This window comes from Schistocerca serialis, chromosome 5 (genome assembly GCF_023864345.2).
Source record: "Schistocerca serialis cubense isolate TAMUIC-IGC-003099 chromosome 5, iqSchSeri2.2, whole genome shotgun sequence".
Lineage (NCBI taxonomy): Eukaryota > Metazoa > Arthropoda > Insecta > Orthoptera > Acrididae > Schistocerca > Schistocerca serialis.
Genome location: NC_064642.1, coordinates 188,296,908 through 188,309,565, shown reverse-complemented (window position 1 = coordinate 188,309,565; position 12,658 = coordinate 188,296,908). Strand labels below are relative to the sequence as shown.

General features: G+C 40.0%; 1 protein-coding gene across 2 annotated transcripts in view; it reads right to left on the bottom strand.

The window, feature by feature from the left end:
* LOC126482289 (cytoplasmic aconitate hydratase-like) overlaps positions 1–11,021 on the bottom strand; it is a 328,052-nt gene extending 317,031 nt beyond the window's left edge. The window contains exon 1 of one of the 2 annotated variants that reach the window (XM_050106284.1): positions 10,748–11,021. In XM_050106284.1, coding sequence (XP_049962241.1) covers positions 10,748–10,754 — 7 coding nt within the window. In that variant the 5' untranslated portion in view covers positions 10,755–11,021. The remainder of the gene's footprint in view (positions 1–10,747) is intronic. The other variant, XM_050106283.1, reaches the window with a different exon arrangement.
* Positions 11,022–12,658: the final 1,637 nt, after the last annotated feature.

Here is a 12,658-nt window from a genome sequence, read left to right as displayed (position 1 = left end):
ATGATCCACGCTACCATACCTAGATGAAGTAATGCTGTGAGTTACCATTAAAACGGTTTGACACATTGGAAAACTTTTGGCATACATTGTTATTTATCATTTAGTGCACAGCTGGGAGGGTATGTGTTGTTATCTCAGTGATTGAAAAAATGAATCAAAATTACCAAGAACCTGGCTACATGACTATTTATAAGTATGAAATTGCACCCATCTTGCCTCAACACATGCTCTCATTTGGTTGGGAAGGGTGTCAAAGCTAATCCTGCACATTCTATTGGGAACAAATCTGGGAATTTTGCTGGTCACAGAGTACCTCAACATCAAGCAACAGTTCATACAGACACATGCCATATGCAGACAAGCATTATACTGTTGAAAAATGGCACCACAATACTGTGGCATAAGTGATAATACACGAGGATGCAGGATGTCCATGACACACCATTTCACCATCAGAGTTCCCTCAATCACTACCAGCCATGACCTAAAATAATACCCAGTGACTTCCACAGCATGATGGTTGGTTGGATGAGGGAGGGGACCAAATAGGGAGGTCATTGGTCCCATAATCTACACTGGCACAAACCAAGGGAGGAACATCACAAACAGTACATTCCAGTCAAAGAGGAAGCGAAAATGAACAAACAAAAGGAATGTAAGGGCAGCAGGAATAGGAAAGAACAGGAGGGAGTGGAGGGAAATTGCGAGGGCAAGGGTGCTCCAGAAATGCTACGTATGTTGGAGCGCCAGCACTGCCTCCAACCCATCCTGATCTCCACACTACAGCACAATCATGACACAACAGGGACAACCCGAGGCAAAGAAGACACAAGACTTTTCTTGTTAAACAAAAGTGCACCAAAGACCAGACAAAACATAAGGAAAAAGGGGAGAGCACATGGCCGATGTGAAGGCACGGCCAAGGCCCCCATAACATAAACAATGCAAGCTGAGGAACTCCAATTCCAGAGGGAAATTCAAGGACTTGAACCCATGAGGACAAACCACTTTTGGTGTAGGAAACCAAGGAGAGTTGTAATCATGTGAGGGTCATCCACTAAAACTCAGGACATGGAATGTGGAAGGACATATTTAGTATGAAGGGCCGAAAGGCAGGGGCAGCCAAGCAAAATATGGATCATAGTGAGGTGGGCCTAGTACGGCCAATACAAAGATGGCAGAGGATGGTAGCTTCCCACCTGGAGAGCAGAGGGAAGAATGCCATCTGGTAGGAGTCCATTTGATTGAGCAAAGTTTACTAGCCAAGGGGGAGGGGGAGGAGGCCTCCCAACAATCATCCCATGACTGAGCACAAAGGGATTTGATGTAAAGCTGCAAATCCACCTCTGGGAGGGGGAGGGGGGGGGGGGTGTCAGGGCAAACAGTGGGGCATGTGGGTGCCTCCCCAGCCAAACGATCAACAAGTTCATTAGCCAGGATACCTACATGCCTGACAATCCAAAGGAAAACAACCAAGTAAGCAGTATCACCAAGATCAGCAAGGTCATGCATGGCAGACACCATGGGATGGCAGGAAAATACTGAGCGATAGCCTGAAAGGTACTCACTGAGCCAATGCATGACAAAACTTGAGTGAAGGAGGACCATTTAATAAAGCAGAGGACCTGATAGATGGCCATTAATTCTGCAGTAAACACTCTACATGTGGCAGGCAACAAATGGTTTTCAATTCCAACAGAAGATGTGAAGGCATATCCCACATGATTGGTGGCTTTAGACCCACTGGTGTTAAAAAGAAAGGGTATACTAAAACATCCTTAAGAGCGTATGGAATAAACAATGGAACACCATTGGAAAAATGGAGGCTATCAGATCCTGGAAGAGATCCATTGGAATCCCAGGCTGAAGAACTAACCAAGGGGGAGGGGAGGGGAGGGGAGGGGGGGGGGGGGGAGTGGCCAAGAGAGAACATGGGGAAGAGGGCAAGATGGGAAGATGGAAATCACGGCAGGGAGACGTGAAGCAGAGCCCAACCAGTAAACCAACCTGAGGGTGGGCAGTGGGTAGGCAATAGCCAGAAGCTAGAAAAAGAATAGAAGAGGAGGGGTGAGCAAGGGAGAGCAGATGGTGATAGCGTGGGAAATCAGGAACTGGGACCATTGAATTGGAAAAAGAGGGATCCCATTGTCAACCAGAATGCTACTGACAGGGCTAGTCCAAAAGAGACCATTGGCTGAACAGTTACCATGATGGGGAACTGGGTTTAACGGGAGCAGCATGGAAGATGCAACTGATCCATAAACTTGATAAACATAGTCAAAGTGATGCAGAAATAATACCAATAAAGCTGGAGACAGATCTAACAATCCGCCCCCAAAGTTATGGGCAACGAAGCGAAGGGCAGTGAGTTCAATAAAGCAGCCAACCTTCAGACGACACATATGGGGCACCACATAAGCTTCTTGTCAAAAAGGAGACCCAAGAAACAGAACTGGGGGGTCATGGTCAATTGTTAGGCATCAAGATAGAGCTCCGGATCAGGATGGACCACAGTATGGTGACAAATCCACCATCCTTGACTTGCGAAAACACACTTGACCTCTTAGCAACAAATAATCCAGAGTTAATAACGAGCATCGAAACCAATACAAGGATTAGTAAACACAGGGTTGTCATAGTGAGACTGAATATTGTAATCCCAAAAAATAAGCGAAAAATATACCTATTCAAAAAAGCAGATAAAAATTCACTTGACGCCTTCCTGAGAGGGAATCTCCACTCATTCCAAATTATTAAGTATAGACCAGATGTGGCTTGAATTCAAAGAAATAGTATTTGCAGCAATTGAGAGATTTATACCAAATAAACGACAGAGCTGATCCGTCTTCGTACACAAAACGGGTTAGAACACACATACAGAGCAGGAGTGACCAACAGTCTGACAGAGGCCACAAGTCCATTAACAGTGCCAAGAAAAAAAAAAAGAGGACACAGAATATGGAGCCCTGTGGAATGCCATTTTCCTGGATCTGCAGAGAGCTGAGAATGGTGCCAACCTGAACTCCGAATGACCAGTGGGACAGGAAGTGGCGAATAAAAATTGGCATAGGCCTTGTGAAGATAAGAGAAAACTGCGACAAGATGGAGGCACTGAGAAAAGGCTTGCAAAACTGCAGTTTGCAATCGAAGCACATGATCCACTGGAGACAGCTCATTCCGAATGCTGTACTTGGAAGGAGATAACAGGCCCCGAGATTCGAGGATGCAGCTGAGCCGACGAGACACCATCCATTCTAGTAACTTACAGGGGACTTTTGGTCACGCTAGTTGACCAGTGACTATCAAGGGACAACAGATCCTTGCCAGGCTAAAGGATAGGAACCTCAATACTGTCTCTCCACTGAGAGGGGAAAATGCCTTGGAGCCAAATATGGTTAAACACTTGAAGGAGACATTGTCATTTTGGAGGACTGAGGTATTTAGAGAATTGGTTATGGATGAAATCAGGGCCAGGTGCGGAATCGTAGGAAGAAGATGGGGCCAGAAGAAGCACCCTTTCATTAAAAGGTTCATTGTAGGACTCTACCTGACAGGGGGTAAAACAGGCAAGAAACTTCAGCCTGGTGTTTCTGGAGGAGGAAGGCTGCTGGATAGGAGGCCGACATTGATGCTATGGCAAAATAGTTGTGAGATGTTCTGCAAAAACTGATGGATTTCTACAAAGGCCACCTGGAAGCACAAGACCCAGAAGAGAAGACTGCCACTGACAACATTGGAGGTGCAGAGTTTAGCCCACACCCGTGATGAAGGAACTGAAGAACCTAGACAGGAGAAAGTGTTCCCAATACACACACTTGCTCCATTTCATTAAGTAATGGGCTGTGGTGTGAAGAAGTGCCAAGGTAATAAGACCAGTGATGCTTAATATGTTGCAAGGCACAATAACAGATGGCAGTGGCAATGGCTCTGCTGTATCGTGGAACTGGGCAATGGCAAACGGGACCATCAAGTGGGGAACGGCAATGCTGGCAGTGCCGATAATCTTACTGGACATATCACTTCCTCGATAAAACCTGACAAAGAAGTTGTAAACACGACCTGGGAAGAATTTAAAGGCCAATCAGCACAATGGAGAGCACAGCAAGGTAACCTGGTCATCGAGAGATTGGAACAGAAAGAGTATCAACAGGAAGTAGTCACCATCACAGAAGTCATCATGTGGCAACCAGTGTAAGGAAGGAAGACTGGGAGGTGAAGTGAGCAGAAGCTCAGTGGCACAGAAAGAGCCATACGTGGCACTAAAGTGAATAGGCGAAGCATCATTGGAAAGGCACAGGTTGTGGTCCACAAGAAATTGGTCAATGAGGAGCCCCTGACCAGATGAAAAAGCAGAGCCCCAAAAAGAGTGATGGATATTAAAATTGCCAAGGGAGAGGAAGCGAGGGGGGAGTTGCCGAAGGAGGGCAGTTAGGGCAGTAGGTGTAGGAGGCTTGTCAGGTGGGAGATGATTTTGTGGCATTCAGTTCAGAGACTGGTTTGATGCAGCTCTCCATGCTACTCTATCCTATGCAAGCTTCTTCATCTCCAAGTACCTACTGCAACCTAACATTCTTCTGAATCTGCTTAGTGTATTCATCTCTCGGTCTCCCTCTATGATTTTTACCCTCCACGCTTCCCTCCAATACTAAATTGGTGATCCCTTGAGGCATCAGAACACGTCCTACCATCCAATCCCTTCTTCCAGTCAAGATATACCACAAATTCCTCTTCCCCCAATTCTATTCAGTACCTCCTCATTAGTTATGTGATATACCTATCTTATCTTCAGCATTATTCTGTAGCACCACATTTTGAAAGCTTCTATTCTCTTCTTGCCTGAACTATTTATCATCCACATTTCACTTCCACAGAGGGCTACACTCCATACAAATACTTTCTGAAAAGACTTCCTGACACTTAAATCTATACTCTATGTTAACAAATTTCTCCTCTTCAGAAACGCTTGCCATTGCCAGTCTACATTTTGCCAAGTTCGTTTTGTTTCTCGATGATACAAACATTGCAATAAATAGCAAATCAAGTGTAGTCTTAGAAAGATCGGCTAATAAAATATTTGTGGACATTAATCACTGGTTCCTAGCCAATTCTTTGTCATTAAACTTTGAAAAAACACACTACATACAGTTCAAAACTTGTAAGGGGTGTCCCACGAGTATATGCCTAACATATGATGACAAGCAGATAGAAGAAGTGGACAGTGTTAAATTCTTGAGATTACAGCTTGATAATAAATTCAACTGGGAAAGCACACCACAGTACTGCTGAAACGTCTTAACAAATCTCTATTTGCTATGCAAATTGTGTCAGACATAGGGGACATAAAAATGAAAAAGCTGGCATACTATGCTACCTTTCATTCCAAGCTAAAGTTTTCCGGGCACAAAAACATGCAGTAAGAGTTATATGTGGTGTGAATTCAAGAACTGCAGAAGCCTGTTTAGGGAACTAGGGATACTAACTACTGCTTCCCAATATATTTATTCTTTAATGAAATGTGTCATTAAAAATATCACTTTTTCAAAGCAACAGCTCAATTCATGGAATCAATACTAGAAATAAGAGTAATCTTCACAAGGATTTAAAGTCAATTGGTCTTGTACAAAAACGTATGCATTATTCAGGAACACACAGTTTCAATAACTTGTCAGCAGCCATAACAAGCTTAACAACCAATGAAATTCAGTTTAAGACAAGTCTAAAGGTTTTATTGGTGGCCAACTCCTTCTACTCAATTGATGCATTTCTCAGTAGAACCAACTGATTTATATTTCAGTGCAGCAATGTGTTCATTGTAAAAATTTTAGTAGTTGTATTACACATTTATTACCCTATAAATAAATTTAAAGAACTTTTTATTTTAAATTCAGTGCATCAGTATTTGTAAAATAATTCATTCATATAGTGTTCATTCAAAAATGACTATCATTCCACTTGGGACCTGTGGAATGGTACATTCGCTCATTAGTTTGAGTTGTAAATATTTGTTAAGTATTGTTTTTCTAACATGTTCTACATCCTGGAGGACCACCTCACTACGGATCAATTGGAATGAAAGTAAATCTAATCTAATCTAATCTAAAGTTGGTAGGCACGATAAATATTAGGCAGATCTCATTGTCTTGGAGAGGGAATTGGTTGAAGCTGCATTAGGATATGATATGTAGTGATGTAAGTGTAAGTATGGATGTATGTGCTTAGAAAGTGCAGCAGCAGATTGGAGTTGGTGACCAAGGGGGATACAATGGGGTTATTGAAATCTAGTTTGTGTTGGTATAGGAGATGCAGAAGTGTTTGATGCTGGTGAGGAGGGCTAGGAATTTGATGTGGTAGTATCAGAACAATTTATCTACAGGTTTCCACAAATTACTACAACCAGTCACATTTTTTTATTCTTCAATTTCTATTTTCCATTAGCAGTTTTGAATCGCCTAGCAATTCAACATCAAATGGTACATATTTACATTATATCTGCAGTATTATGGGGGTCATATAAATGTGGCAAAATGTTTTATTGTGTAAATATTCTTACAATAAAGCATTGTACCTACGTCTACACCATTACTCTACAATTCAAATAGCATTATTATTGTGCCATACCATATTTTACCTCTATCTGCATGATTACTCTGCAATTCACAATTAAGTGCCTGGCAGAGGGTTCAGGGCACCATCTTTAAGCTAAGCTACTTCTCTACCATTACACTTTGTAACAGTGCGCGCGAAGAACAATCGCTTTAATCTTTCTGTAAGAGCTACGATTTCTCTTATTTTATTGTGACAATGATTTCTCCGTATATAGTTGGGTGCCAAAAGAATTTTCATACTCTTAGGAGGAAGCTGGTGACTGAATTATATCGTATCTGCAACATAGTGCTTCCACATAGCTGCAAACAAACATTTTTTTTTAGTTCTGTGTAAATGCAACTTGAGATAACATTCCTCAAAATTCATTGGGTTTGACTATCTGTACCATCGAAATATTTGTTGTCAATGATGACAATCTAATCAACCATCTGCATTACATAAGACAAAATATTACGTTCTTAGTTTAGCTTTACTCTTATGTGCATTTTGTCAGTGTGATCTGCATTCTTTTATGAAGAGAAGATTACACATGCACAAAGAAGATACCACGAAAACCATAAGATTTACTTCTCCCGACAGAAGTATGTGGTTTATGTAATCCAAAGCTCTGGCAATGTCAAAAAAGTACAAACAGCATTTTTTTAGAACTTCCATCATGTTTGTTACATATACATAAAGGGAACAACACCATGTTTCCTGCTATCATCACTTTAGCTGAAATATTCAAGGCATATTTGAAATGATTCCTAAAATTTAATTTTTGGCAAAAAAATTGGGTACTGGTGTAGCTAGACAATGCATTGCATATGTAAAAAGAAATTAGCAGGTAACTTCATAGTGTCCTAGAATTTCTCATTTGTCACACTGTTTTAGTAACCAAAATGCTTGTTTCAATACAACTATGATTTCGTGGTCGTTTTAATTCTGCAAACAATAGGGTTACATCTGGCTGAATTTCAGTTGATGTGTAATCTGTTCTGTGAACAGATTTATGTAGTTATTGTGGGGACCATACTTTACAAGCAGTCTGCTGAGTCAACTTTACCTTTATTACATACAAGTATCACCAAAGGAAAGTTAATACAGTAAGAATAAAAACAACTGCTGGATTTCCACTGACTTACCTATCAAAGCGTTCAGTCTTGCAAAACAGTCAATAGCTTTTCATATGACAAATATGACCAGGACTAAATTTAATGATTTATTCATCTCCCAATGTTATTGCTGAAGTTTTTCACAATCCCCTCTCCCCCAAACACACTGCTTCCAAATATATAAGACGTAACCACACAGTTTCCAACACCATATAAATGCAAAAGCAAATTCATGTCTACTGCCTTAGGAACAACTGGCTTTGGCCACAATTAAGCTTCCATAATTCTACAGATATTTATGATTAACACTTGATTTGTCCACAAATATGTTCATAGTCACATCTATTTGACATTAATTTTCACTATGCTTCATTTTAGCAATAGAAATTGCAGGGCTCTCAGAATAAAGTTGCACCATAACATATTACATAAAAACACAACTATTTACATATTTTAGTCAGGTTTTAGTCTATATTTTCAGAGGTCTCGACATTTAATGCCATTTACATCTCTGAACTTTCAATCATTTTGTACAATGAAGTGTTGCTGAAATTCTGTTTCCTCATGAGCAAATTATTTGTAGTGATTACCTTGTGCAAATGAAAATTTATACTTTAAACTGTTCTTATGGACAGGCCTTTCCTCAGTATCATAGCTGATACTGTAAAACTGTGGCCTTTCTTCAGTTAATTTTCCTGTTACAACACATTAATCCAAAGATTATAACTGCATAAAGCACATAACAGTATACAACACACCAGACCACCATCATGCATGAAATAAGTTGCAGAAAGATCTAGAAATCTATGTATGATACAGCCAGAGGTGAACACACCGATAAAAGAAAATACTAAAATCTATTGTAAAAGATGTCAATTCAAATTTTACAAAATCAGTAACATTAATATTTTACAGTTGCAATGCTGTGAAGGAAAAGGAATAAAAATGCTTACATGTAAGACATTAGCTCCAGTGGTCTACTTTCCAGAAAGCAAGCTTGGAGCATTATTTTAAGACACACCCTATCGCAAATGCCTAATGTGATTACACCTTATCCTCACCGTAGGCCCTATTAGCGAGTAAGCTAGGTATTAGGCTCTTGAAGTTATTTAAGCATACTTATTTATTTATTTATTCATTCCATGTGATCTGAAGGTACACAGTGTGTTGCAGATGTCGGAAAATGTCATTTAACATTGTTAACATATATTAACATAGGCCTATAATATCCTAATGTATTATATTGCTTAATGTTTTCAATTTAACACAAACAGCAAGATTACTGTTCTAAGTATTCACTTACAGAGTACAAACAGTGACACAACAAATATGACTTCACGGCTTTGCTAAATTTTATGTTGTCTTCGATGGACTTAATACTAGTGGGAAGATTGTTGAACAGTTGGAGGCCCATGTGGAAAACTCCCTTTTTACACAGTTGAGTGTTTGTACATATAACATGCAGGTTTGCATTTTTCCTCGTGTTGTGTTCATGTATTTCAGTATTTTTTACGAGTCTGGGGTCAGTTGGCACTATGTGGTTTCTGAAAGATTTTACAGTCTCAAGGATGTAGGGGCAAGGCAGTGTAAGGATTTCCAACTTTCTGAAGATGGGTTTGCAGGAGTCTCTGGGTTTGCTCCCAGTAATAATCCTCATTGCTCTCTTCTGGATTCTGAATGTGCTCAGAGCAGCTGAAGAATTTCTCCAGAATATTACACCATATTTTGGGTGGGCTTGTATGTAAGCCTAGTACGCACTGGTTAATGTTTTCAGGCTAAAGAAAGAAAGAAAAATTTGCATGGAAATTGCAACAAGAATGGACTGCTAGGTCTACTGTAAGACATTTCTTCTTCCATCTTCTGTTTTCATCTAAACAGTTCTTATTTTTCCTGCAAAAATATAAGCTTAAGAATAATTTTACAGTATAGCAGTTTAAGCATTATATAGTAATTGAAGTTCATTTTGAGCAGGAAGTTCTAAGTTGCTCGAGAGAACTAAAATTAATATCTTAACTCCATCCTGGCACATACTTTTCACTGCAATACAAGACAGTAACATAAAAGCTGTATTATAAATTTCTAAATCAGTTCATTTTATTTAGAACAAATTCCTCAGTGAAAACTGTAACTGTATACAAGTTACCTAATTTCTAAACACTTTGAAGAGGAACTACTTCACGTCTGCAAATAAAGTAGCGCTACACGGGTTCTCATAGTTCTATTTAGCACATGAGGTAAAAGCAAAGCAGGCAGGTTCCAACATGTCATTTCCACTATAGGCCTATATGGTTACTATTTTCTCTCCGAAACAATAGTATTCACAAAATTACATTCTATGCGTCTATACACTTATCCGATAGTGTTCTTCAATGTCTAATAATTCTTGGGGCAATAAAAAGCCAAACAGTTCATTATTAGTGGAGGTGTTAATTTCTCTACGGTCTCCAAAGCAGCCTATGAAAATCGACTGCACAGTTGTGCAATAAAAAAAAATCACTTACTTTAAGATTAATAAGGGAAAGGTGAAAACCTATTTGTGCAGTTTGAAGCAACAGGCTTACATAAATTTAACTAGCCTATATGATATGTATTGTGAATCTGGCATTCCACGTTGACATATCAGCGTTTTCAAAAATACGATGAGTCAAGTGGAAACGCTCATCCCTGATGACTACCCACTGAAATGTGTGACTGACAAGGATTCAAATGATTATGTATCTCTTGGGCAACATATCCTGCGCGACAGCTCTGCTGCCATTTCCAATGAATAACTCTGATGACTCGACGCTTTGAAATAACTTAATCCCCCGTCTATTAAAAATCATTAAGCTACAATGGGTCGGGCGGGTATATACTCGTCTCGAAAATAGGTACACACCTACAACTAAGCAGAAAAATAACTTCACGCTGGCAGTCTATACCAATTATTGAAATCGTTGAGTGTATTAACAGACCTACTGTGTAGTTCATAACTTGAATTTAGAAATACTATACTCCTCAGTAAGTGAAAAGTTGTAAAATAAAAATGTGAGTGAAATAATTCTAACCTGCCATCGCAGATACGGTGTCAGACACGTATGCCGGTGCGCTCTTCGTATTACGTATTAAAAGGGCTTTCACAAAGTGACACACAATAGTTCATGCACGATATGGTTTCACAACTGTTCACAGCAAGAGGCAGAGTTCATTCCTAATGAAAGACACTGTTATCGCGGAAACATTTGGACGCGTGATGTTGCATAACCTAAAAGTCAAAAATAACGTCAATACCCAATGATATCCCACCAGACGTCTGTCTAACAGCATCTGCGTTCACTGAATAAAAGGTTTGTCTGTCGCATCTGTCAATCTAACTTCCATCAAACAAAGTTGAAAGTAACTGGAGCTGTAATGGAGAAATAACCAAAAGAAATAATTTCCTTGCTGGTATTTGTAGAACGTCCACTATGTCTCAAATTATACGGACAGACACCAACACTCATTAGTCAACATTCCTTCCTATAACATACGATAAGTATGATGACGCAGTAAACAAATCGACAATCCTTTAGTATACTTTAATTCTAGCAAAAAAAAGAAAAAAAAATGGAAATGAGAGTATGGCATCGTTGGCCGGGAGGCCCCATCGGGGCAGTTTACAGCCGCCAACTGCAAGTCTTATTTCAGTCGACGCCACATTGGGCTGCTTGCGCGTCGGTGATGAAGATGGAATGATGATGAGGACAACACAACACCCTTCCCCGAGCGGAGAAAATCTCCAACCCGACCGGAAATCGAATCCGGACTTGCTTGCATGGGATGCGAGCACATTACCACCCGGACTAATTCTAGCGAGCACAGTTACGTTAAAGGCGAGTATTTGCACAATTCAGGTGTAACATGCCTAGATCGCTGGCGAAATCTATTAGTATATCATAAATACAGCATCATCCACGGCTTCAGATATTGCTGCCATAACCTACTGTCAAACAAATCTCTCTACCAAACTTACACGCTTTTTTTAACATCCTTAACCGGCTAGTTATTTGGCCTGTTTGTTTCCTATAATTGTCTGCACATAGGAACATACGTCCGAATGTAAGATCAGTAAAATATGCCGACTGACCCCTTTTAAGTCCACTTAAAAACGGCCATTCACAAACACTGAACCATCTATCATCTCCCTAATTGCACATCAGCAATATGAATCAATCGTCGTCTTCACTAAGAGGGTTGTAGCCATCAACAGTTTTCTCCAAAACCTAGGAAATCGTAAGCCTGCTCCGTGCCCACCGAAATTTTTCTCGTTGCTCTTCAACACCGCGACCGAAGGACAACACACAGTGCCGATTACGGAGCCACCGGTGTCAAATATATCGCTAACCCTACTGTATTTGCTTTTACCCATAGTACAGTTTTTTGTATCAATGAGTAGTGTAGGTTATAACAATTAGCTTACTGTGTCTTTGGATCTCTTTGGATTACATTTATTGGAGCTGAAGCTAACAAAAGTGAGTGTGATTGTTTGAAATGAGCAAGGTACCCAGAGTGCCAACTAAAGTAAAGGAAGAAAACCAGGTGTTTTTATTAATCATTTGTCGTCATAAATAAGTGCACCAGTGAAACAAAACCTTTCGATTTAGTTGCTGTTTTCCAAAACTTTGATGGTTACGATCTTTAAAGTAGTGATGAGTGACATGGCACATAATAATTACATTCCTGCTCCTTTCCCCATTACTTTACAAGTGGCGACGAGCGATCAGAACTATTGTCACTGAAGAGAAAATGAGGAGAAAAAAACTGAAAAAAATCGATAGTAAGGAAACGCGTTACATACCAATCAAGGAACGGACGGTAGACGGGACACTACCAATTATATGATAAGTAGGAAACAGTGTAGCGAACCACGCAGCCTGACAGAGGTGTTAGATGAACTATGAAATGAAAAATGAAATAAATGTAGGTGATGAGTAACTTTA